The 26,909-nt window shown below is 41.7% G+C and overlaps 3 protein-coding genes across 7 annotated transcripts; 1 reads left to right on the top strand and 2 right to left on the bottom strand.

Annotated features, from left to right (window-relative positions):
• Positions 1 to 29: 29 nt before the first annotated feature.
• Positions 30 to 5,019, bottom strand: arl1 (ADP-ribosylation factor-like 1). Its single transcript, XM_084345802.1, has 7 exons — positions 4,864 to 5,019; positions 4,566 to 4,684; positions 3,775 to 3,912; positions 2,755 to 2,836; positions 2,402 to 2,513; positions 1,444 to 1,622; positions 30 to 1,198 (listed from the first exon to the last, which is right to left on the bottom strand). Exons 2-7 carry the CDS (start codon positions 4,567 to 4,569, stop codon positions 1,168 to 1,170), a joined length of 546 nt encoding a protein of 181 aa, XP_084201928.1. The 5' UTR covers positions 4,570 to 4,684; positions 4,864 to 5,019; the 3' UTR covers positions 30 to 1,167.
• On the top strand, positions 5,019 to 16,274 carry LOC311252554 (DENN domain-containing protein 11-like). Its single transcript, XM_084345800.1, has 9 exons — positions 5,019 to 5,652; positions 7,941 to 8,040; positions 8,278 to 8,436; positions 11,349 to 11,505; positions 11,603 to 11,741; positions 12,097 to 12,228; positions 12,331 to 12,481; positions 12,678 to 12,746; positions 13,210 to 16,274. The coding sequence occupies exons 1-9, from the start codon at positions 5,250 to 5,252 to the stop codon at positions 13,403 to 13,405; spliced, it is 1,506 nt and encodes a 501-aa protein (XP_084201926.1). The 5' UTR covers positions 5,019 to 5,249; the 3' UTR covers positions 13,406 to 16,274.
• Positions 16,192 to 26,089, bottom strand: LOC311252549 (FYVE, RhoGEF and PH domain-containing protein 4-like). Of its 5 annotated transcripts, none has more exons than XM_084345784.1 (16): positions 25,822 to 26,089; positions 23,224 to 23,358; positions 21,841 to 22,414; positions 21,259 to 21,736; positions 20,830 to 20,975; positions 19,709 to 19,865; positions 19,469 to 19,607; positions 19,214 to 19,272; positions 18,645 to 18,788; positions 18,233 to 18,405; positions 17,939 to 17,969; positions 17,765 to 17,848; positions 17,556 to 17,681; positions 17,336 to 17,476; positions 16,950 to 17,090; positions 16,192 to 16,740 (listed from the first exon to the last, which is right to left on the bottom strand). In XM_084345784.1, the coding sequence occupies exons 1-16, from the start codon at positions 25,970 to 25,972 to the stop codon at positions 16,414 to 16,416; spliced, it is 3,006 nt and encodes a 1,001-aa protein (XP_084201910.1). In that variant the 5' UTR covers positions 25,973 to 26,089; the 3' UTR covers positions 16,192 to 16,413. The 5 variants fall into 5 exon arrangements, with proteins under 5 accessions (XP_084201910.1, XP_084201911.1, XP_084201912.1 ...); XM_084345785.1 differs by having other exon boundaries at positions 21,259 to 21,733; XM_084345786.1 differs by having other exon boundaries at positions 25,849 to 26,089.
• Positions 26,090 to 26,909: the final 820 nt, after the last annotated feature.

Below are 26,909 nucleotides of genomic sequence, written 5' to 3'. Positions count from 1 at the left end.
ACAAATTGAACAGCCTCGACACAAAATGGTACAATCACCAATAGCAATCTTTACTGAGAATCATTTTCACTGTACAAGCAGATATAAATATGCAACCATAAAACTTTAAGCATACAGTTAGTGTTCAGTAACTACATTACTAATATGCCAAATCTGTACTTCAGGAATTTAATGGAAAAAGACTAACTACTAAATTATTTTAAAAAAGAGTGGAACAACACAAATGAACAAGAGGAAAACAAAACAATAGTAATCCATGACATTGCATCTGCCTGGCGATATTGTACAAAAACAGCCCGGGCTGCAGTAACACTCAACCAGAGGACATATAGTAGAGGTGGAGTACTTTTTTTTTTTTTTACTGTTTGAGGCCAAATTTATGATTTCCCAAAGTAAATAAGAACATTTCAGACAAGCCTGCAGATTGTTTACAGAGAGGTAATTTACTCAAAGCCCAACAATTAAATACTGTATGGCTAGTCCAGCATACTATTTAAAAATTGTCTAATGAGTTGGCAACCAAGCAGCTGGTTCTCTGTGAAGATGTGTCCCCTCATCTGTGGATGCTCTGGTCTGGAGCAGGAGTGAGGGTTGTGCCCTGATGGGACAACACTGCCACCCGGTGGATCTTTTTGTAGACATCCGTGACCATCACCTGCTGTTCATCTACATGCGAATGACTGAACCCCTCTGGGAGAAGATGACGCTAACATTGTCCAGTGAAGAATTCAGAGATGCTACAGACGATCGGAGTGGACGGGCTGGTCACAGAGTCTTATTTATTGATATCCATGCTAACTTGTTACAAATGGGTTCATAAAACTATCATTTGACATGTCTGTTCAGATGTTCTTTGCATTTCCAAAACAACAAAAACTGTAGATACCAACTTGGCGCCCGTCCATCACAGAAGTCATACAGCTCTCTAAAACTTGTGCCACAGCATCAGGAAGGATGGGATTTGCTGTGTTTTGCCCAGTCCAGACATTACTGCAGCCTTCGCATCTGAGTCCCAGGCTTGAAAGGCGTTAGGCATTGGGAGGGCTTGGCCAAGGCTTCAGGTGGGAGTGGGGAGGAGTGCAATCAACTGGTCCAGTAGGGGTCAGTCACAAGGCTTCATACAGAAGGGTCAAAGGTCAGGTGTATATACAGAAGGGGTGGTAGCTTTTACTGTCGACTCTTCAGGGAATCCACCAGCCTGTGAGGAAAGAGAGCAAATATAATTCACCTTGTGTAAACACAAAGAACAAATAACACATTGGGAAATATCTACAACGCATGAACTACTACTGAAGAGAATCAGTAATCTAGTGTCTGTTTGTCTTTTCGCACCTTAGTTCTCTCCCTACAGCAGATATTTAACAGAAAGCCGAGTTTTTCTGACTGCAGAAAATAATTTACTCCCATTTCTATTGTTTCTCTATATGGTATGGTAAAGCCTACCATTCCATTCCCTCATCCAGGCCTGTGCCCTTTGTAGCCGAGGTCCTGAAGATCTGCCATTTTCTGTCTTTGAGGGCGGGAAGGCCCAGAGAGTTGGCCACCTCTGTGGGCGTCATTGCCTGGTCCATGTCCTGCTTGTTGGCAAACACCACCAGGATAGCTTTCTTCAGCTCCTCTTCCTGGAGAAAACACAAGGTGGAAATATAACGCCATGAAGAATATCAGTGAAATGGAAGCAATTAACAGCTGTATTAAATGGTATCTCATAAGAAAGAAAGTAAATGCTTGATTGTAGGGCTGCGTCCAGTGTTTATTTTCATTAATCGTTCAATCATTTCCTGGACTGAAAGGTCAATTGTTTGGTTCGTCAAAGTCCAATGTGATGTCTTCATACAGTATGTTTTGTTTGGTCATTCCAAAACCCAAAATGTTCTGTTTAATTATATAAAACAGGTAAAAGTAGGACATTTCTATACTTAAGGGGCTGAAAACAGCATTTTCTGCAATTTTTGCATGAAAAGGTACTTAAACGATTGATTATTAAAATAGTTGGCCGGTCAACTTATAGTTGCTGCTCTACTAATTGTTATAATTAATTAACTGATTGTGCTCTTACTGTTGCAATTGAAAAACCATTTCCCTGAATTTATGTGGATTGAATTCTCCTCTTTGAAAATTTCAAATGGTGAGTTTTTAAACCTTGGTTTTAGCCTGGATGTTCAAATTAGTGTTTTTAATGTCTGGATTGGACCATTGTTTTTGTGGTAATATAACCATTATTTTTTCAAGAACCGGAGTTAGACAAATGGATAATGAAACCTTGTGGCAGTAGAGAAAAATATTTGGACACTCCCTACAGTTCTGCAACTAGCATGATGGCTTTAGCTTGCAATGCAGTCCTCTCAGATCCAACTTAATTCAATGCTTTTAGGTCGAAGTTGAGAATACGCCCGCTTACTTCCAACATGGCCACCAGCTCAGACTTTGAGATGCCCATCCTGTCACGGTCACTGCTGTCAACGACATAGATGACTGCGTCTGTGTTTGAGTAATAACACCGCCAGTAGGGTCTGTCGAGCAGAGAGAGGAGCAGAGAGGTCATCAGACAGGAAAGGTTGAAGAGAAGGATGACAGAAGGCAATTTCAAACATTTTAAAAGTGAGGTAAAATATGTTAAAATTACATAAAAACAGGAGCAGTGAAGCCAATTGTGTGTTACTTTTACCAGAGATGAACTTGATTATGTGTACAGTACAACACTTTCATACTGCAGCTCTGCAGCACAGCCACCACCTGCCACTTAACACATACCTAATGCTTGTCTGTCCTCCCAGATCCCACACCTGGAACTTCAGGTTCTTATATGTGACTGTCTCGACGTTGAAACCGATTGCTGTACAGAGAGAAACCAAAATAAGTACAGTGAGGGCAGAGAACACGAACCTGATTATTACCACTGACTCATCTGCATGCACAGTGTGATATTCTACATATTCATAGTACAACATGTTCAATTTCTATTCTCAGGTTTTGTAATGTAAGAAGAATGTAATGAGAGAAAAATTATGCTGAATCTAAGAAAGAATTGGCACAATGCTGATAAGTCATTATAAAAACGTCAAATCAATGGAAGTCTATCTTTATTCTAAATGTTTGGTGCTTCACAAAGATCCTCAAAAAAACAAACCACAGTGGCTACAAATGTGTTTAAGTGAAGAGTGTGTGTGTGTGTTTTTAATGCAAATATTCAGTACCTCTACATTCACAAGCAAAAAAACAGGAAAACACTGGTATAATTTTCAAGAGCTGTTGTGCAATCAACTGCACGCGCAGAAACAATTTAGGATTTTTAATGGGACATGTAACTAAATCAAAATTAGTTTGCAAACCTTGTCATGGTGTCTTGTATATTTAAAGATCCTCATGATCATCAGGCTGAAGAGTATCGCTTTAAAAAGGAGCGCATATATGTCTATATACTTACATTTCAATGTTTAAAAACCACATAGTGATCGCTACATTGTACAGATTTTGATTCTGATGGCCTAATAACCATAATAATTGGTTTTCTCACAGTGTCACAGAACTGAATTAAAGCCAGCAAAACCAGCTTGACTTCTCTCCATACAAAGAAGAGAAGCCACCAAACTGGTTGTATGTGCGTCTACCAATCCACTCCATAGAGCAGCTTTTGTTGATGCCATTCATGACCTAGTTAAAGTACATAACAAGGTTGTTTTCATACTACTATATTGAAAATAGTCCATTTTAACAGAATGAGTGTAACTGATTTTGTGAGGGATACAAGAATTAGAGCAAACCAGTACATACTGGGGATCGTGGTGACCACCTCTCCAACCTGTAGCCGGTACAGAATGGTGGTTTTTCCAGCGCCGTCCAAACCCAGGATCAAAATCCTCATCTCCCTGGTGCCAAACAGGCCCATGAAGAGATTAGAGAAGAAATTACCTGAAGAAAAGACACACAGGGGAAGAGATGAGTGCTGAGAAAAGTCACTTTTCATTAGTGGGTGATGGGTAGAAAATAAACAACTGAACCCTGAATCCATCTAATGAAGTTAATACTGGGTTTGTTGGGTGTCAGACATCCCATCGGGCTGAGCTGACCACTGATGGGCGTCTTTATCTTTATTTTTTTAATCAATAATAACTGAAAAAAAAGGTGAGCGTTTGTACCTCTGGAACATTTTCAAAGTCAGCTCTTCCTGATTTAAATGACAGTGGCCTCTCTGTATCACTCAGGTGGTGGAGCACGTTAGCTGAGGTTAGCTTAGCTCCACTCACTCACGTTATGGCATAATGGAATTAACTTTCTTCTCTTACGTCATTGACGCCAATATGTAGATGATATAGCTAACATGGCTAGCTTGAATTGAAAATGTTTAGGGACTGTCTCCCACCTAAACACCATGGATGAAAACCAAACGGCGTTTACTGTCAATAGCTAACGTTAGCTAGCTAGCTACCTGGTAAAAGTCGCACTGCGCGTCAAATAAAGCACGCAGATACAAATACATTACACTACCGGTATCTAATTATTCATACGCATGTTTGCTGCAGACACAGACGCTTGTTTTATGGACTAATAATCAAAATACTCACCCATTTTGATGAGACTACGGTCCTTGTAGCAACACGGTGGCAGGACGGAAACCTTCTTCCGTGTGGTTGACGTGTCGCTGAACGATGCCACAAAGTCTCGCCTTGAGTTTGTTTCGGAGCTTTCGACACATTCACAATGGCGTGCATAAATTAAAAATGGACGGCCACAAGTTAAAAGTATTTGCAACAATGCAAACATTAATTGTCTTTTAGATGTTATGCGCATTAATAGTAGGTTTACCGCTTTGTAGAGACATGAATCTTTATCGAAAGTGCTGCTGGTGAAAAGAAGACTCACCCGGACGCTGTGGTACGGGCTACGTTCAAGAAGCCAAAACAAATGCGTGTTCCAAACTGTTCAGCAGCTATTCTTAGCAAAGGGAATGTGACAGAAACTGGTGAATTGTTTTGAATGCAGCTCACATTAGACGAAGGAGTTGCCCTCTCTGAACAGCATCAAATTTATGATCATCTCAGACAAGAAAGATTAGAAAGATAGATGTGAAAGCTGCTGCGCGCAACGTTCATTTGATGCAAAATGCAACCGTTCTGAACAGTTTGGGATAACTTTGCGATGCGGGAATTGCTCTGAGCTGTGATTATACACGGATGGACCTGGTGCCCGTCGGCTGAGACATCATTTACAATCCGCGGTGAGACTGACGAGGCGGGACCGCCGACAGGATGGTGGAGCGGTCGGACCGAGCCCCTCTGCTGGACTGGGAGGAGGTACCGTCCGCAGAGAAGCCCGACGGAGCGTCGCCGCCCGCAGCGAAGGACCGACTGTCGAGCCCCTCCAACAGTCGTGCCCCGGCAGGATGCTCCTCGCCTGGGTTTGGGTGGAGCAGCGGTCCGGGGGGTCCCACTCCCAGCAGGGCTGTCTCAAACGCAGACGGCTGCAGCGCCCCACCCGCGACCTCCAGCACCCCGGCGGCGGCGGGCAGGGATGAAGCGCTGCGTCCCGACAACGAGGAGCATCACTCGGATTCAGGATCGAGGGAGGTGTCGCTGGAAGAGAGGATGGTGAAATGGGAGGAAAAGGACCAGATTGTGTCGGTCTTTGTGGTTACATTCAATACCAGATCAGGTGGGACATACGATGTGTAACATGAAATGATCAGTGCTATAATAAATACAGTATATGTTGACAGACCAGAGAAAGGATAATAGAGAGCTGGGGAATAAATGCATCCTGCCTCGTCTGAAGCAAGCAACTCCTGTCTGACGCCCAAAACGAAGAGCGCATGTTTGTAGCAAGTCTGCAGAACCTTCTCCTACAGGTGTGGCTCTGTCTGACCTGGCCATAAGTTTAGAGACACGATTAAAAGCCCTGACACCTGCTGTAGTCTAACCACAGGGCAGAAAATGTCAAAATGTCAGGATGAGTCCTCTGATGGAAATCAATCAGCTGGTTGTTTCTGCAGAGTAGGCCTATGCATTTTTAATGAGGGGGGCATGTTGAAGACAAGGGTGAGCCCCTGTGAAGCAGCAGCCAGGCAGGTTACCTACCTCCAGGAATCATACCGGTTAATGCTTCAGAAAGATGGAGAAAAGCTGAGTGCGACGAAGGAGGGTGGAGCTGGGCACCATGTCAGACTGACATGAGACCAGGAGGATGATAAGATGATGAACAGGTTATGAATGCTTTGCTTTTTTAATATGAGCTCAGTGGAAGGCTTCCTCGTGTGAGTACACACAGTCTGATGGGGGGTTTTACAGGAAAGGCCTCCCAACGAATAGGACTCCAGTTGGATGAGCTGGATCAATTCCTGGTCTGTACAGTCAGTACTGTCACCCTGGACTCACAGTCCTTCATACCAGAGGCAGGATTCACAGGGCAAGTCATTATAAGATAAAACATGATACATTATTGTTGGATATACACTGGTATCCCATAGGGCTGCGACAAATGATTATTTCCATTATCAGTGAATCAATCAATCTGTTTATAATTTCATGATTAAACGTTGGCTCTATAAAATTTCAACTTCCCAGACCAAAAAGTGTCATCTTGAAATTGCTTTTTTTGTCCAAACAACAGTCCAAAATCCAAGGACTCTTCATTTACCAACAAAAATGATAAAGAAAAGCAGAAAATCTTCACATTTAAGAAGCTGAAACCAGCAAATGTTTGACATTTTTGCTTATAAAATGACTGAAACGATTAACTGATTAACTAAAATATTAATGATCTAATTGTTGCAGCTGTTATACAGTCGGTAGATCTATGATATGAAACTAAATTATTAATGACAAAACAGTTGGCTGCATCATTATATGTGTACCCGTGTAACAAACTGCACAGAGTGTTTTTAGTGCTCACATTAACGTACAGTATCTACAGTGTGTGCACTCAGATGTCACTTGAGAGAAAATAAAGGAAAATACACCTCTGCCCTCGCAACACTGGAAAATGAAGACTATTATCACAGTTCTGACAGAATTTTGGCTAAAAGATATCACAAATATATTCGACACTGCAGCATCAAGATATGCCCCATCCCTAATTAAAGAAAAATATATAAATATTACATTTAAATATTTAAAATGGCACCTACTCTTTCCCCCTAATTAAATTTTTTTTTAAATAATAGAGCTGACAGGAAACCAGGTGAGACAAGGAGAGGGAAAGACATGCAGTAATGTCGAATTGGCAACAAACAAGACTTATACATGTACTAGAACGAGTAGAGGATGAATCAGAAAAGATTAGGATTCAGTTTTGTGTTTTATCTTTGATAATGCTGACAGACATCTGAAACAAAATATTGATTTGAGGATCATTTCTGACAGAATTGAATCCGTCAGAGCCACATTGCATCGCATATTAAAGCAGAGCAGAAACATGTAATAAAGAACATTATGTCTTGAGTGATTTAACCAGTAGAGAGCTTTTAATATTGATCTCTCTGTACAGGAAATAGCCTTGACTGGCACTTTGCAATGCCTGATGCTTAAAGCTAAATACTTCAAGTGTAACAGCTCTCAAAGTGACCACAGAGCATCTTTGGTGTCGGACTGCAGGTGGTTTTTCAGTCTGAGTGGACGATAGAGACCTGCAGGCTCAATCTCATACCCGATCAGCTCATATTCCTGCAGAAACACAGCTGACTGATGCATGTAGCTGGTGAATAGACTGAAAACAACACTGGCTGAGTCACCTTCTCAGTCTCCCTGCTCCTATCAAGGCCGTGTTTGCTCAGCTGCCGAGCGCCACATAATGAATTCCAAGGAATCCAGACGAGCTGTGTCACTGTGGTTTTCATGAGCATGAAATGAAATGGTGATAATATATTTACTGTCTGGACTTGTATCAGTAACAGTGTTTGTCTGCTTGTGTTTTAATATTCTCTCTCTGTGGCGTGGGCATGATAGGAAACATGCTGGAGTGGTGTCTGCCCAAAGACATGGACCTGGAGGGAGTGGAGTTCAAAGCCATCGCCAGCGGCTCCCACCGAGTCACCACGGACTTCATGTGAGTGTGTGTGCACGATCAGTATGAAGTTTTTCACCTTCTTTGTAACCTGAAGGACGCAACCAAGTGGAGGAAGCTGAGGTATTAGGATGCAGCCCAATGTCTTCCTCCTGGCAGGACAGAAAGTGTTGCCCGGCAAAGAAAAAAAAAGAGCCGAGCCATCTGGCAGTTCCTTTGCTTTTTCGTGACTCATGGCTTCGTCTGTCTCCCGCTCCTCTCCCCCACCTCCATCTACAGCTACTTCCGGAAGGGCTGCTACTTCGGCCTCGCCTGCTTTGCCAACATGCCGGTGGAGAGCACGGTGGAGAGGGGGGCGAGGATGAAGTCGGTAGGGATCCTGTCTCCGTCCTACACCCTGCTCTACCGCTACATGAGCTTCCTGGAGCACCAGGTCAGGTAAGAAGAGCTAGATTTTTGATCTCAAAACCCAAAGATATTCAGTCAACAAGAAAAAAAACTCACCACAATACCTGTTTAGTAGCTGTTCTGGAGCTTTTTTTCAGAGCACTTGAAGCAGCAAAGATGTTACTGCCTGGAGAAAGATGCTACAAAAAAAATGACACTTTGGTTGCGTCAGTATTTGACAACACTCTTTCTCCAGGAAGTTACATTTTGTTGCGTTAAAAGTTACTCAAACGTCGAGGCTTTAAGGCTTCAAGTTGAGACTGAAAGTCAGAAACATTCAAGTTAAAGTCATATACTCCCTTTGGAGAAACTGAACATGCACAGTTTTGCTTGATTAATTACTTAACATGATGGATCAGCTGTCAAAATCTTTTTTAAATGAATTGAATTTTTGTATTATTTATTATTATTATGACATAGATCAGAAAATATTATAGCTCAAGACTAAAGTGTCTAAAGGTGCGGTTACAAATCCATCTGATGCTTCAGCACCATGGACAGTGCCATGGCACAATTAGGGTCCTGATATTTCAGAGTCATGGTTGCACAAATGTCAGTCACATTAAGGATCAATGATTCAGGTAGACTAGACTAATTTATCACACTAAACAACCTCTGCACTCTCTATGCTAATAGGGAATGCAGAGGGGGGATGGCAGGCTTACAAGGGGGAGACAGGGATACAGCATCCCCCCTCATATCGCCTACTGTCTACAGCCATGTTAACGGCTCTGTGAGCTGTCACTGTCGTACAGCAGTGCTTTAATCTTCATGCTAACATCAGCATGCTCACAATGACAATGCTAGACATGCTGATGTTAAGCAGATAGAATGTTAGCATGCTAACATTTGCAAATCAGCACTAACCAGAGAGCTGCAGCTGAGGGGGATCAGGAAGTTATTCACATTGCTAGGTGTTTGGTCATTAAAGGGTACCTCCACCAGTTTTACACATTGTAGTGTGATTAGCGGTCTTCAGGAGTACTACTGCATATGTGGAAAAGTAGTTTGAAGCCTTTTGTGGCTCCAGAGGAAGCTGCATGGAATCTGATAGATTGCAGCCAGTGATGTCACTTAGTGGCTTAGTTGCATTGTGGGTAAAGTAGGTGCCAGGCTTTGAAAAGCAGTCTGGCTTTGCACTCCTATAACACTGTTGGGCTCATCATGGACAGCTTTAAAAGAAGTGATCAGAATGGGACCAGAGATAACACCTTAATTATTCCATGCATTCTTTTTAATCCAGGTGCCTACATTACCCACAATGCAACTTAGCCAATGGGCCACAAAATCCTTTATGCAGTAAATGCAGTAGTACTCCTTAAGACCTGTAAACACAGTATAATGTGTTAAATTGGTGAAATTACCCTTTAAGTATTGGACAAAGTGTAATGTTGACCATGATGAAATTAAACCATGGCAAAATTAGCCCACATGTAAGATCAAATATGGCCTCTAGGGGGCGCTACTTGGGCTTTATTTTCTCCTCTTAGTCTACTTCCTCTTCTTTAGTTCCTCCACTCTCACACTTTCCTTGACTTGGTGTAGATTTCCTTCAACAACACTGCACTTCCATTATTTCTACACACCATCAATAGATTACATCAGATCAGATTCACTTGGAAAAAACAGCAAACATGCAGCAAACTCACAACAAGCCACATAATAAATGTGCTGGTGTAAACAGGTCTGTGTGGTACATCCCAAGATTCCCCCCGTCACACTCGCTCATGAACACAGCTCTCTCTTTATTCAGTCCAAATTTCTTTCTGCTCGCTCCGGTCCTCCTCTCTTCCCCCTCCACAGTTCCCACACTCTGGCCTCTCCTGGTCGCCCGCCGGTCACATTGCGGTCATGCTCCTTACTCATCATTCCCCACGTAGCCCGCTCCAGATACCTCGTCTGCTGACTGCCATAGCAGTTATATAAAGGGCTCACTGTTGGTCACGAGGTGGTTAAGATATTTAGGAATTTATGGATACTTTCCCCTTTTTTCACTCTCTCTCTCCTTCCCTCTGTTTGTGATTCAGTGGAATACTGTGAAAGGCATTCTGGTTATAAAATAAACGACTAAAAACTCACATTCTGTAGTCAGGGTCTATCTATGCTGGGTTTTTCCTCTGTACTTCAGCATACTTCTTCCAAGACTGACATCTAGCCCACTGCTTTGGTGGCAGTTCAGTTTAGTCCAGTCTGAATGAGCGTTTCCAGGCCAAATTAATTTGTATGACAAAGAGCTGCAGCTGATCATTTGTGTCACAATGCTGTCTCTGCACTAATTAACGCTTGTTGACTACATTAGTTTCCACATTTTAGTTCGCCATTTGAAAATCAAAAAGGCTCTCTGTGCTGAACACCTGTCCACGTCATCTTGAAAATAAAATCAATCTATGTGGAGGAAAAAAATCAAGGTACATGCATATACCAAAAACCAAACAAAAACACTTGGGTGAGTTTTGTGCCGTGTGAAAAGACAACCGTTTGAACTGAAAGGACAAGTTCTCCAAAAATTGTCATTATCCTACACAAAGTCGGGTGAAGTTTCGTAGTCCACGTAACATTTCTGGAGCTTCACAGCAAAACAACGTTCTCCTAAATAGCTTAAGTAGATGCGGACTTGTTATAAAACATAAAAAACAACATTAAAAAAAAACATAAAATGGCTCCATACAGCTTGTCCAGCATAATCCAAGTCTCCAGAAGCCCTGGGATCCCAAATTGATCTGAAAAGATGTTATTTACACCCTCGGTACTTGGTCAAACTTGTGCATTCACATCAGACGTGGGACTTGAATTTTTGGGTGGACTTGTCCTTTAAGCTGTATTGAGATTACATTTTTGAACCTTCTGAAAAGCTGTTCTTAACTCGCTTACAGAGTAATGTCTATTATCTGTCCCTGCTCCAGGCTCCAGCTTCAGTCCCCAGGCCACTACTCTCCACTGGAGGCCTTCTATGAGGACAAGAGAGCACTTCTGCCCCCCAGTGGTGATGGTGTTGTTACTACATGTCCAGCCAATGCCTGGGGAGCTGCAATCAACCACAGCATGCACCCTGAGATGAAGGTAGGAGGGACATCTCCACTTCTATTGCTGTGTCTTTTTTGACACTATGTCAGTGAGTGACACTGTGCTCCTCTGTCTATGAATACCTGTTCACCAGATCACCCACCCCGCCGGCTGCATGTCCCAGTTCATCCGCTTCTTCGGGGAGCAGATCATGGTCCTGTGGAAGCTGGCTCTCCTCCGCAGACGCATCCTCATCTTCTCCCCTCCGCCTGTGGGCGTGGTCTGCTACAGAGGTGAGAAACACCTGGACTTGTTCACAAGGGTTTGGAAGTTTAAAGGAGTAGTTAGACATTTTGGAAAATGAATGTCATAAAAAATGATTATTTACATGTTTATACTTCACTAAAAGGTCTCACAATCTTTTACAGCTCTGAAGCCAATTAAACTTATAACACAAATAACCAAAAGACAGTTTTTTGAATGACTCAGGGGATTTGACGTCAGCGTACATGCAGTTCCTCTCCAGCTGTGACAGTGTTGCACAGCCTGCACGTCATGCACGCACTCACATCTTGTGTAGCTCTCCGTCTCTCCCACACTCATGCATCATTTTTCTAATGCCACCCTCCACCCCCTCTTCCCGCTCAGTGTACTGCTGCTGTTGCCTGGCAAACATCTCCATCCCCGGGATCGGCGTGGCTGTGCCCGAGTTCCGCCCCTTCTTTTACGTCAACGTGGCCGATATCAGCGCCCTGGAGAATGAGCTCTCCTACGTGGCATGTGAGTGGATGCTCGAAACATGTAAAAAAAAAATTGAAAAGGGCTTGTTGGTCTAATATCAGTGTATCTCCTGTGTGCCAAATCTTGTATTTGGATTCATAGGCACTACTGAGAAGATCTTTGAGGAGAAGAAGGATCTGTATGATGTTTATGTAGACAATCAGAATGTAAAGACCTGCAGAGACGGCCTGAAGCCTCTGCTCCGCCTCAGCACCGCCGACAGGGAGAAATATCGCAAACTCACTGAACAGAGGTAGGTAACACAGCTGACAACAACAACTGATCATTTAAAAAAAAATAAAACTATGAATTTAGTCTAATAAAATGTTTTTACAATGTAGCCAAAGTTGAATGGATCTTATTCTCCAGAACACTTTCATGAACATGGGCACTGTGGTTTCATTAATGGTTTCAACTGTGTGTGTGTGTGTGTGTGTGTGTGTGTGTAGGCAGATGTTGCTGTACTCCCAAGAGGAGAATGGAGACTGTGTGTCCAGTGAAGAGGATCTCTTTATTCTGTAAGTATATGATTCATTTAACCAGCCAGTGGAGCCGTAACTACTGATTAACCACTGCGAGCAGAGCAGACACGACTTGATCTTCATATGAGAATTCTGGGAAGAAAAGTCAGCACAGCAGCAGCTCAGAGACTTGAGATTAAATCAAAGAGGACATGAGCCAGACAGAATCTCCTGACCTTTGTCCTCCTCTCAGTTACTGGGAATATTAAATCTCGTGAAGAGATTTGTGCTGATTTCTTTCTGTTCTTTTTCCATGTTTTCGCTGCTTCTGTTCAAATCCAATCAAGATTGTTTATATATCATGTTTAGAACCAGAATTTCCCAAAGTGCTGGGAATGTAAAACAAAACAAAGGCTTGTAAGATCAATTTATAAAAAATAAAATACTGAAGTCATTAATATTAAACAAATCTATTTCAATTGTGAAGAAACAAGATCTGAAACTACCACCTTCCTTCCAGGTTTTTCCTGGAGCAGAACAACAGGATCTTCCAGACCCTCAGCGAGGTGGCAGGGAGCTCCGATCCTACGCTGACTCAGGAGAGCGTGAGGGCCATGGGTCTGGATCCTCATGGAGACCGGCTGTTCCTGCTCCACCTGCTGGAGGTCTACGGCTACGACACCCTGCTGGTGTCGGAGCAGCTGTGCTGCAGTTGAGAAACGACAGACGGATGGCTTACCGCCCTTCATCACTGCTGGTTATAAAAAGGGGGTTGAGCTTTGAGTGCTGCACTACTGGCTTCTTGGAGTCTCCGGGACAGTTTGAGCCTCCAGAAGTTTCTCTGGTATTACTTTTTTTTTGGTTCTGTATCTCCTTGTGCTTCTTTTGTTCACAGTGGCTCTGCTCCTTCACAACCTGATGGCAAGAGCAACAATTAGAGTCACCTCTCATGTATTATAACCAAGAGTCACGTGGTCAGTTCTGCTTCAGATCAACACACCCTTAAAATGGATTACTCTAAGTTGACTGATCAAAGTGAGGCTCTGAATCGGATACAGCTGCAGTATTTCAACACCGTGCCGTGTTTGAATGCAATGGATGGCAGGTCCAAACCCTGAATGACATGACTGTGTAGCAAGAGACTTTATCAAAGCTGAAGCCAGTGGTTTGGAGATTTTCAGAGAACAAAAAGCGTACTGTATGAAAGTGTAAAAGAGAGGGAGCCTTCCTGTAAATAGTCCCGCTTTTTTCCAATGTGTACAGTGTGTCAGTCTGCGTATGTGTGATATGGGGTCCGCCTCTCTGTTAGTGTTACTTTCCTTGTATCAAGTGCTGGATTTAAACATCTCATTTTTAAGCCTCTATGTCCAAATCAGGGCGTTCTCTCTTGAAATCGAACTAAAATGTCACTACAAGCAGGTTGAACCACCCTTGTCTTTAACAGCCATGTCTGTAAGCACTACTGTTAATGCCACAAATGACCAATTCGCCATTTATTGTTGGCAGTAATTATTTTTGGCCCAAGCTAAGACCAAATCAGATTTTCTAATGATGTCCAAAAAGGCAAGGGTGATGATGTCCACGAGGACATAGAGGCTATTTGAAAAAGGCTTATTTGCACCCTGGCTGTCAGCTGGGCCTGCAGCTCAGAAGAATAAGCTGTTAGTCAATGAACACTGTTTTTACTGCTTTTCTTAAAAACGTCCAGTTGTGTGTGCGCAGCTCTAGTGTCAAGACAAAGACAGGCTTTTATGGACTGAGTTCACAGCCTCAGATAATACTCTCAATTCAGAGACAGTGAGTTGTTTTTTTTGTTTTTTGTTTTTTTACAGCTACAATCTGCAGAATAGAGAATCGGTTCAGACAGAATTCTATAACTTAAGCTCTGTCCAATCCGAAACACAACTTAGCAGCGTATATTTCCAGCTCCGTTAACTTGTTTGCTTATTTGTTAGTATGTTGTGTTGCATATTGCTGTTGATACATGATGTAGTACACATGTGACGTGTCAACGGGAAATTAAGAGTGAACCTTAAAGTTGCATTAATCAAATCTTGGCCACTTGAGGGCAGCAGAACTAACAAATGGCATGGCTAATGTGTTGCTAACGATGGCCTAATGGAGTGCTGTAGGGATGACGTTTTTTTGTAGGCTAACATGGAAGTTAGCATCGCTCTGGTTTCCTTGACAAAAAGCCTATTGGATTTTTTTTTTTTATTGGATTATCTGCAGCAAACACAAGTTTATGACACTTAGACATTTTGTTCAGCAAGATGATCTTCACAGATGAACACCACTTGATGATTTGATGATAATGATTTTCTAAGCTTAAATAGATACGTAGATACGTCTGTATTGCCAGATGTCAGCAGAACAACTGGCCGATAACGTAACATTTTATTTTGGCCTTGCCACAGAGCTATATCTTGCTGTTGGCTGATTATCATGAAGACAGACACAACATTAATAGGGAATGCTGATAACTTTAGCTCAAAATTACTATTACCGAGCAGCTTAATCTGTTGGCTATAGGCTTACAAGTAACCTAGGTGTATGAATGGAACTAAAATACCATTTGCTTTGTTGTCAAATTTCAACTATTAATCTTACAATAGCGACACATTACCTCCCCTACACATCCTCCAAACAGAAATATTACAAATGTCTTTTTTTTTTTTCCCCCACTCACTTTCCAAACAATGCACACGCTAGCCACATGAAGATCTACACAACATGAGACGTTGGTGCTCTTACCGCTTTCATCCACAGGTTCAACAAAAATTAAAGTTCCTTGTAGCTGCTTTAATATGAACATATTGATTAATGCAGCTTTAAGCAACTTTTCCTTTTGATGGTACTTTGTTTTATTTTATATCTCAGCCTGAAAACCTCCGTAGATCAGGTGTAGTTAGGCAATTTGCAGAGAACTGCAAGGTCGATATTTCTGGGAATTTCCGTTATTGTAACATCTTTGCTACATGAAAGTACTTTGCTACATGAAAATGAAGCAATTTATTGGATTAACATCATGATCGTATTTTTTAAATATGCCGGTTCTTCTTTTGGATTGAAACATGCTGCACACCAAGCTAAGTTGGTGCTTTGGTTACTCCATAGACTTTATATCAGCCACATAAAAGATATCACAACAAACTAGAGGTTATTATTTTGTCATTTTCTGTTTTAGACTGATCATTTTTATCCATTTAAGTTTTTTTTAAAATATGTATTCCGTTATTTCAGCTGTAAATCATTTTGCGTGTAAATATTCAATTGTTGTAACATTATCTGTGAAGAAATGGGATCAGCTGAATGTGTTTTATAAGGCAATTATGATCCCACAGAGCCTCTGTGCATCACTGAAACACTCGCTGCAATTATGTGTTCAATTTTCCGCTGTAAGAAACAACATAGCATATTTTCACACTACATCGCATGGCACCTTAGACAAACCTGTACAGAGCTGAAGCAACTGTGTTTGTAGTTGAAGGGATAGTCTGACTCACGTTAAAACACCTTCACTTTATTTATTTTACTGTAAACCATTTCAGAAATAAAGTGCATCGACACTTATAAGGAAACACAGTTCTCAGTCTGAATATTATGCATTAACAACCTTTACATTCCTGAATTTCATTTGTAGATTTCATTCGTTTCATCACGTGTGCAGTTCAAAGCTACCGTCTTTAACATCAGTGGACTCGTTTCATCTGTTGCTGTATGTTTATATGAGGACATGGTTTTCTGTGTCGCCAATGATGATAAATTCCTCACCGCTAGAGACTCTTCCACTGGTCACGTTACCATTAATACCACATTTGGAGCCATTGGTGATGAGGTCACAGCCACTGAGTGAGCCCGCTGGCATCCTGCCCGTCACTGCAACTTTCAGAGCAGTCATCCAGCTCTGTTTGAGGTCCGAGCCGTCGCAGGAGAAACTGTGGCTTGTTCTAGATTGGCTTAAACAGAAAGAAGGTTGACCCTGGAGCTCCTGAGGGGAATCCTCCACACTGCAGCCCAGTAGAGGTATACAGGATAGGGGCTTCACATCCTGGAGATATGGGGGGGTTGAATAAAAGGGACAGAAAAGCAGGTGATGGATGCAAAGGTTAAAGATGGCAACGGCACAATTTTGGCAACATGGCATCATTAGTTTAAGTATGAAATAGAGAGTAATAGTCTCTCACATAATAAACTCAAGAATAATACAGTACACCACATTGTTACATTACTATTATTTTCAATCACATATATGCATACCTGTGGAGCAGCGTACAGGTAGAGGGTCAGGGGTTCAGTCCTGCTGATAACAGACCACACCTGTTGCCAGGTCTTGGGGTTGTCACCGTATAGCAGGAAGCCACTCATTATGCCGTCACTGGACACTGCAGACATCTCTGACTGGAAGAGACACACAAGAACACAATTCTGTGAAAACATCCATGTTATGTTGTATTTCATGCTCCTCAAAAGGCAGACTTACATTTTCTGTGCAGAATATGCTGCAATTTTTCAATATCAGCTTTAAAAAGTTTTTTACGAAATGTAAATTTAAAAAAAAGTATATCCAGTTCCCACAATGGTAATTATGATTGATTTGAAAGCTAAACTTTTGTCATAACCTTGAGAAAACAAACAAGGCTTACCTCCAGGATTCGTCTCTTCTTCCCCTCCACCCTCTCCCCTCTCTGAGTCAGGATGGAGTAGCAGGCTTTGCACACTTTGTTCAGCTTGTTACCGTCATACTCTAAAGCCACTTTATTGTCTGAACACTTCCAGCACACCACCTGCGGAGCAGAGGAACCATCACAGCTATATTGTCCTAAAATGAGGTTTTGTCTGAAGCTATGGCGTCTCGTCACTCACGCAGCCACAGGCTCTGCAGTGATGTCTCCTCCTGGTGAGTGCATTGAAAGGTTCCTGGCATTTCATACACATGGTCACCTCATTGTCTCTGATCCAGCGCGGGGCACGTCGGCCGAGTTCCTCTGTCTAGAAAACGTTAAAGCTTGGTTAGCTGGAATTCTTTATTTTATTAATACAGACAACCATCTTCTGAAGATCATCAAACTTACCGGTTCTTCTACATTAAGCTCCTTTGAAGCCAATTTGAAGGTTTCATTTTTCTTCTGAAAGACATCAATGGCTTCTTGAATTACCTGGGAATAAGACTTGCTTTAGAAACCTCAGTTGACACCATTGAATATTTCATATGTTGCACCAAACACTAAATAAAAATACACCTTTACCTTAAGCCACTCGTCTCTGTCTTGTTCAGAGCTTGAAAAAACAAAAAAGAATAACTCCAATTCAAATTTGTTCACAGACTACATTATGTCTGCTTCATAACTAGAAGACCTTCTACCAAGGCTGCACATTCCTCTCAACTTGTTCTTTTAACATAACAAATGTATAGACAAGTTTACAACATGAGATGTCTTGGACAAACAAAGAAGAGCCTAAAACGACATAACCATGGCAGAAGTATAAAATGAATGCTGCCAACTGGTTTGATACACACCACAGTTTTACTGTGTACACACCTGGCCTGCAGCTCAAGGGTCTTCTCCTTTCCAGACACCTGGAAGCTGTATGGATGGTCTTCATTGGTTGTCTGCTGCACCTGCATGCCGTCCACTCCAATCCTGCAGCGCACAGTAAAACGCTGGCCAACCAGGCTGAACTTAGGAGTGCAGCACAGCAGGAAGTTGTTGAACTGTGAAGAGAAGTTATGCACCAAAGTTCCTTTAATGGCCAGTAAACCATACATTTTTTATACATTATATATTTTTTTACACTTTAGTGTGCTGTTAGCTAGAATAACATTTCAAAAAAAGTGCAGTTTAAAAAAAGAACTATGATTAATGAGTTTTTGGCTGATTATGGATCATTGTCTCGACAAAAACGCCCAAAGCCAAAGTGTCTCCGCAGTTTATGTCTGTTCAGTGTTCTAACCAGGAATAGGTGCCTCTCCATAGCAGATGTGTTCCTGGCAGCAAGCTTGAGCAGCCGACCTTCCCTGAGGAACTCGTTGGTCGGGTTGACCACTTCCTCCTCTCCAACCATCTCGTATATCTCCAGCAGCCGCTTCAGGCTCTCCTACAGAGGGGAAAAAAGGGAAACATTGAAAAACACATCAGCATGGACACACTCGCCACGTTTCCATCCAAACGTATGGCAAATTTCAACCAGTTTTCCAGAAAATCTGCAAATGAATGCTTGTTTCCATCCACAATTGTTATGTGATTATTAGGATTTGGTTCATCAAGATTAACAGTAGGTGGCGCCAATTCTGCAGTCTGGAAATCATTATACCGCTGCAGTCGAACGTCAAACAGTGAAAAACATGTAGAAAACACAATTGAAATATGATATTTCTGTCTGTTTCATGTATTAATGTGAGGAAGGTTTCATCAGATATGTGAGGAGCAATAAGGAGACCCGCTATAATATTAGATGGATGAAAACCACTGTATCGGAATGAGTCACAATGGTAAATGATGTGGTATGCAATGGTAACGTACAGCTCTGTGGATGGCACTGTTTGAGTGGGTTGCTGCCATGGAAATGGTCTGCAAGGATTCTGCAGGATGAGACAAAGCATAGTTAATTCTGCTCATTAAAGACAAAATGACCCATGGAAGACAGACTGGCACTTTGAGAGTGAAGAGAGCTACCAAAGCTAACACAAGCTCACTCAGAGCAAGGATATTTGTAGACAGACAAATAAGGCCAGCTACAATAAATGGATATAAAAGACACTGGTGCAGAATACTTACTCTGAGCAAGCTCATAATCTGGGTTATCCTCTGGCAGTTTCTTCAGGTAATCCCTGAGTAGCATCTCATAACGTGGGACCCTCTGGACTGGTTCCAACATGTGGTGCTGCAGGGTCAGGCTGCCACACTCCTCCTGACTCTAAAAATAGGATGATACATACAGAACATTCGGCTCAGACCTCCACACTTTCAGGTGCATAGGAACAGGTACTGATCAGTCTGCTGCCGAGTGCGTCTTACCTGTATGTCCTGGATGATGTTCCTGAAGGCAGAGGAGCGTTCCGTCCAGGTCCTCACCAGCTCCATGGCCTGATCAAAGTTCCTGACATAGTCAGCGTACATCCTCAGGAAGGGTGCATGTTGTAGCATAACTTTCCCCAGGCCTGGGCTCTCACTCCTGGATTGGTGGAAATGGGGAGGTCAGGGGTCAAGTGCAGACCTGTTCAACTGGCAGCCCATGGGTCGAACGTGGCCCTCTAACAACCTAATTGATCACTGGTCCATTGATCCTTCTGGTAGTAGGCCAATTAGCCCATTCATTAGTAATGTCTGTTGCTAAGATAAAAAAAAAACTCTTATTTCATTGTAAAGTTTTAACTCAGGCTATTTAAGCAGGGAGAATTTTAAAGAAGCAAACTAACAACCTACTTCTAAGATTTAAAACTGTTTACTGTACATCTGTATGAACATTTCTGTTAAAAACGTGAGAACTAAGAAGAGATTTGTGCATTGTTTTCAACCAATTAAATTCCGAGCTTTACAGGTCAGGCATCTGGAAAGCAGGCTTAAAGTCTGACCCCTTGGTACGTCACCTTTATTCAAATCTGACCCTTCTAAAGTAGTGGAATAGACCTGCTCCAGAGTTACAGTACAAGGCCATCTAGAAGTTCTTGGACAGAGACACATTGTTGTGCAGGCCTTCTGCGCCACTACATTCTTTGAAATTAAGCAACGAATACAAGTGTTAAGTTCTGACTCTCAGCTTTAATTCAAAGTTGTTAACATCTAAAGTCACATTAACCCATCGGAGGTTTTGGCCCTTTTAATATACAGCAGGGGTGACCAAACTTATTCCCCTTGAGGCAGAAACTGAAATGTAACGTTGGGCTACGAGCCAAAAGGAAGCACCTATTATAATGCATTGTATTATTTCGTTAAGATGCAAAATAGTACTCGGGTCTCAAGTTCCCCCAATTGACTGACTTCCTGCACATACTGTCGCTCTGCCCGCCATGCTCGGTTTATGAGAAATGGTTTATAAATGGGGATTGTTCATACAGCAACTTTAACACTACACCGTGGGGCAGTGTAACAGCCAGGACAGACCTGAATGCTGTATTATTTCTGACACAAACACCCACCAGTGGCTGATGCAGTTTTCCAGGTCAGGAAGCAGGAACTGGCCGTGGAAGGAGTAGATGGAGGAGATGTTGGAGAAGATATTTCTGATCACCTCAGGAGGAAATGAGCCTCGACCTGCCTCTTCTGTTAGGCGTAAGCAGAACACCTGTGGTGGGAGTCAGAGAGGTGAGACACCCTGAAAGTTATTGATCTTCAACACAAGAAATGTTCCATCTCGCAAGACCAACAACTATGTGGTACTGCATAAACCAATTCACCTGCATGAGGAAAGGAGTTGGGTGAGAATGTGGCAGTAAAAGACATCTCTACCACACACTATGTTAATATAAACAGGCAAACTGCAGCTGCATCTTTTAGCACCAAGTGAACTGTTTTTTTTTGTGTTTATTTTTAAATGGAGGGAGCCACAAATAGATGACCGCACTGACCTGGTCTAGCAGGTGGAGTCGAGCCACGTAGGCCCTCTCTGTTTGCAGGAGTTCATTGGCTATCTTGTACAATTTCTGCTCTGGGTCCTCTTCATCTTTTGGCTCACCTACTCCTCTCTCCTTCCTCTTCTCCTCATCATTTGGTTCAGCTTCAGACTCCTGGTAAATCCTGCCATCTTCTGTAGTTGCCTTATTCCACTGGCAGGAAAACTTGGAGCCATATCCTTTGTGCATCTTGGCTTCTTCCATTCTGTCATTTATTCCTTTAACATTTACCACTGTACAGTCTTTCCCCTGCACTATGACACCCATGTTTCTAGGGGAATGCTCTCTGCCATTGCTTGATAGATAGACTTCACTTGTAGAATGATTGAGTCTGTGGTTAACGGGTACTCTAATGGTGATGGCTGGCCCGTTGCAGTTTGGTGATTGCAGCAGTTTCAGTGGAGAGCGTTCAGCTTTTCCAGTAGGAATCCTGCTGAAATAAAATTCAACCATAATTTAAAATTTTATTAATATTCAGAAGTAATACAATTCTATACATCAGTGCCAAAATAAAATCAATTAAATTAGAAATCCAACCTGCTCTCATCCATGTAAACAATCAGGTCAGGCACACTCAAAGATTTCCCCGTGCCTTTCTCTTTTCCATCCATCTTGCTGCTTGGGATTCGGTGCAGTCCTAACCAGGATTTAGAGTTCTTGGCTGGGCTGTAGCTCCCCATCTTCCACTGCACCGGGCTGGGGGTCCGCAGTTTCCCTACGAGTGGGCTATGGTTCCTTGGGGATAACTTTGCAGGGCTGTGCCCTCCTTCCCTCAGCGGGCTACAGCTCTGAAGGCCTCTTTTGCCTGGACTTGGAGAACCAAAAACTGGACTGCTTGTAAGAGTTGGAATCCTCTGAGTATGTCTGGCAGGGCTGAGTCCAGACACACCATTTAAAAAACTGTTCCCTCCTCCCCTGACAGGACTTGGGGTGCTGAGACAATTCTGTGTTGGGCTGACACAGGAAACACAAAGTCCAATTCCTCTGTTAGGACTCCGGTCCTGATCTGTGCCATTAACATGCTGAGGTAGTACTTTTCCTGTAGTAGGACTGTGGGCTTGAGGTTGTCCTGCCCTCAGAGGACTCTGGAGGTGAGCTGGTTTAGGGGGCACTGCAAAGACATAAACGGCACACTTTGCTAAATCATAGTGTCAAAATTTCAATTCAAAAATTGTCAAAATCAAAAGCAGGATTGGTGATTCTCCCATTATTTTTCCCCTCTCCATGCCCAACTTCTTACATGCATCAAAAAAAGAAAAGAAAAGACAAATCAACACATTAAACATGATAAGACTAGCTTATCCTGTTTCCTATGAGGTAACTCCGTCAGCGTCACAGATACTGTGTTTATTTTCTTTTTCAGAGATCATTTATTGACATGTTTGGGACAAAAGTTTACTTGTGGGGAGGAACTGAACTGAACTAAACAGGACTGGTCACATTACCAAAGATCCTTTATTGATTTGTTTAGGAAGAGGATTGACTCGGCACAGATTTGAGAAACTGAACTTTGTAACTTTTTATCTTTTGTTCTTCATTTTTGAATCCTTGAAGGATCGGTACTTGTTTTAGCTGAACCTGCAAAAAGCCACCAGGATAAAGGATCAAGCTGTTGTTGTAAAATGCCCCAGTTTTCAAAGAATCTGAATATGTAAATGAAATGCAGGGCAAAAAAACAATAATCTGTTGATTTTTACAGTCCAGATTTGACAGTCAGTCAATGGCATAACATATAAAATGTTAAAATCAAAAGTCAAATCGAATTGTGACACCCCTACTTTAAACTTTTCGTATGCAAAGTCCTGCCGGTACAATATAGTCCACAAAACATTGAATAAAGATAAGCTGCGATGTCAGTAATAGACTTGCATGGACAGCATTTATTGTTCAGTTTTATGTATGTGAGCCACAGGAGCCTACCTTGCGGTTTGAAAGGTAATCCTTTAGAGGGTCTTCTCTTAACGTCTTCCTCTGCACCAAGTTGAGTGTTTGATCCACAGATGCTGTCACAAGCTCGACCACAGCTGTATGAGCCACACACCCCACTGCTCACTGCTAAAGAAAATTAAACAGTTACTATTTGAATATTACATACATAAAAGAATTTTTAAAATTTTGAGATATTCATGAATGAAAAAAAAAAGTATTGAGGACCTTGTCTGCCAAGTCCTGGGAAACTAAATCAGTCTCAGAACCAATTGTTTTACCAAATTTTGCCTTGTAGGTAAAATACAGGGATGAACAAAATATTCTCTCTACTCCGTCTTCACACATGTACACACACACACACACACACACACACACACACTGCAGCAGTAAGCCAGCTAGTGCAAATGTTTTTGACAAATCTTACATTTTAAACAAAAGATAGAGTCCAATCCTAAACTAATATTCTTGTTAGCACTGGTTTTGTGTTTAATTTAAGGATCATCACAAACAAAGATTGCACATGGTAAAAACATCTGAAATCTGTGCACCGACATCTTCACATCACAACAACATACTACTTTCAAACTGTGCAATTGTGTTCTTAACTGCGGATCATTTCCAAACTTATGCAAGATTATCTATAATTTGTATAACTTACTTAGGCTTTCCTGTTTGGTCCCGGTACCACTGAAGTGTAACAGATTGTGTGGTCACATGGAGCTGGCTAAAGCCTACTTTCTCAACAGTAATACTTCTGCTTTCTAACTTCTCCCTTTTCGCCACAGTGTTTAACCTCTGCCGGTGAAATCAAGTCACGTCAGCGTCTAAGAGGCAACGTTCAATACTTGACAACGCAATAACAGAGTACTATCACTCCCACAGAATGTTGTATCTAGGCGGAGCACAAAAGCTTGAAATAAAAACTACAAAATAATTTTTTCCCCCCATTTCAGTCTTTAATTTTTGACTACTAAACTAAATATCTTTGGGTTGTGGACAGAACAAGACATTTGCGGACCTCATCTTGGGCTTTGGGAATCACTGATCGACATTTTTCACAATTTTCTGACATTTTATATACCAAACAATTTATTGATTCATACTAATCCACAGATTTATCAACAATGAAAACAATCATTAGTTGCAGCCCATAATTAAACATAACATTTTGTGGTTAAATAAAAGATATCTGAGTAACGAGATGACTACAATATTATGATTAGAGCCTGAATGATGAGACATCAGCCAACCTACCCACATTTTTTGCAGAGATCCCGCTAATGTGGTTATCCAAAACTAATGGAGGCAGGAACTAAAACAGCCAACTTCACTCACAATGTAATAAATGCAATAATTATAAATCACCCCGAGCATCGTTTCCCGCACTGTGTTCTTTAAAACCAAAAACTTTTCATATCTGCTGATACGGATAGATCTGTGTTAGGCCAATATCGTCTGATAGGATTGGCCAACAGATATATTGACTGGGCTCCAATTAAAATGCTTACATGAATAGTTCAACAACATGCTTCTTTTTTTCTTTCCTTCCTTCCTTCCTGGTCAGAATCCTCCCCCAGTCTGGCACATAACCCTCCATTAAGGCTGGGAAATATATCAATTTATGTTATGACTGTTTGAGCACGTTGAAACAGCCCATACAGTGCATCAAGCCAAAGAACATTTGCATTATATAGTTCACAGGGATGCATGGCACTGTTGAATCCTGCATCTGACAGTACCATTGGAGCTAACACACTTCTTTAATCTGAACAGATAGCTCAGCCTCAATGGGGGAACAGAGCAGCTTTGTGTGTGTGTGTGTGTGTGTGTGTGTGTGTGTGTGTGTGTGTGTGTGTGTGTGTGTGTGTGTGTGTGTGTGTGTGTGTGCATGAGAGGGATTGACAAATGCTGGTCTCAAGACACACAGGCAAAGTCCAGGCTGAATCAGGAGAAAGAGATTTCACTGGAGTAATCCAACAAGCTAAGGGGCTAACAAGCGCCAACATTCATGCACACACTCCCTCTTACAGAACAAGAGAATTAAGTAATAGGTGCATAGCTGCCTTAATAATTGTGGTTGTGAACACAGGCAGCTTCCTGACATAATGGAAAATACTCTGATTTGAGCTATTTTTCTGAATAACCCATCATACCCACTCTTTATTTTACCACAGAATCTATAAAAAGACAGTTCCCCATCTATGATGACTCAGGTTTGTACTGTTGGTCACTTCTTGGACATTTTAGTAACAGTTAGCTTGCAGGGTACAACTCTAGTTTTACATCCTCTATGAAGCCTAGCCTACTGTTGAATGCAGGAAATAAACATTAGAGCCAGTGCAGCAAATATTGTGTTATTTTCATCATTATTCTGAATGTATGCCTTGTCTACAGGCCCACTGGTTCATATTTTAAACACACCTAGCCAAAATGAGCTACATGCTACAGAGATATAAGGTGAAAACCAACAGGCTATTTAACTAATGTCACAAAGAGGTCTGTTGTCTAATATTTTGAGCTACCGGCTGAAGTAGTTTTGCAAATTTGTGAAACGCCTGAACAATTAAAAAGCAATTACTAAATCCTTACTCATGTCTTTAAAGAAAGCTCCTTCACCTGTATGTGAGGCGTGGCAGTCCACCGCAGCACCTTTCACCTTCCGCCTGACCGCCACTCGTCTGAACTCCTCCGCCTCATGGCAGTTCAGAGTCAAACTATTCCTCTTCTTCAGGTCAAACATTGTTTCAGGGTCGCCACAGCTCCAGCTTCAGCCTGCGGTTTCTATAAAAAGTCAGTAAAATGTCCGGGAAACACGGAGAACAGCTGATATGCAGCAATTCAATCACTGCCACTGATGCATCCGGCTGTTTGACTGGCACCGCCTCTTATTTAAACCCGCACGCGCCCCCAAACGAGCCCACTGGTGGGCACTGACCAATCAGCGGTCAGTCTGACACGTTTAAAGGTTAAGTTCACCAAAAAATGAAAGTTTTCTGATTATCTTCTCACCCCCATGCCGCTGGAAAGTCGGGTTAACTTTTATAGTCCATGTCCTTCTTAATGTCTTTTAAGCTTGTAAAAATGTTTTATGCATATACTTAAGTATCAAATAAATAAATTATGTAATCATTGAATAAATAAGCCTAAATAGAATTTTCCCTCAGTAATAATAACAATGATGTGAGCTGTCACCTTTAGTCGATTAATTGATGAGTTAATTGACATAAAGTTAATCGGCAGCTATTTCTATAATAAAGATATCGTTTTTGTGATTTTCTCAAGAGGAAATGCGCTCCTCCATTGTCAGGATGATCTTGGGCTCTTTATATTCACAAACTAAATTTTTTTTTTAAATCTTTAGTTGCTGGACTGTTGATTGGACCACAAAAGACATTTGGAAACATCACCATTTGCTCTGGAAATATGTGATGGGACCTATTTCTAATATTTCTAAATATGTGATGGGAGTTTAATTGATAATGAAAATAATCTTTAGGTGCAGTCCTACATTTTCCCTATTTTCTTTTTTTATAGACCGAACAAATAATTGACTGAGAAAATAATCTTCAAATTAGTCAAAAATGGAAACAATCGACATTTGCAGACCAAATAATAATAATGATGAACTACACAAATATATGAATGGGCAAATGTTCACTGTTCACTCTTTTTCCATT

The sequence above is a fragment of the Pagrus pagrus genome (genome assembly GCF_965226575.1).
Source record: "Pagrus pagrus genome assembly, chromosome: 23".
Taxonomy (NCBI): Eukaryota; Metazoa; Chordata; class Actinopteri; order Spariformes; family Sparidae; genus Pagrus; species Pagrus pagrus.
The sequence above is the reverse complement of the archived record's forward strand: the minus strand, read 5'-3'. Positions and strand labels throughout refer to the sequence as shown.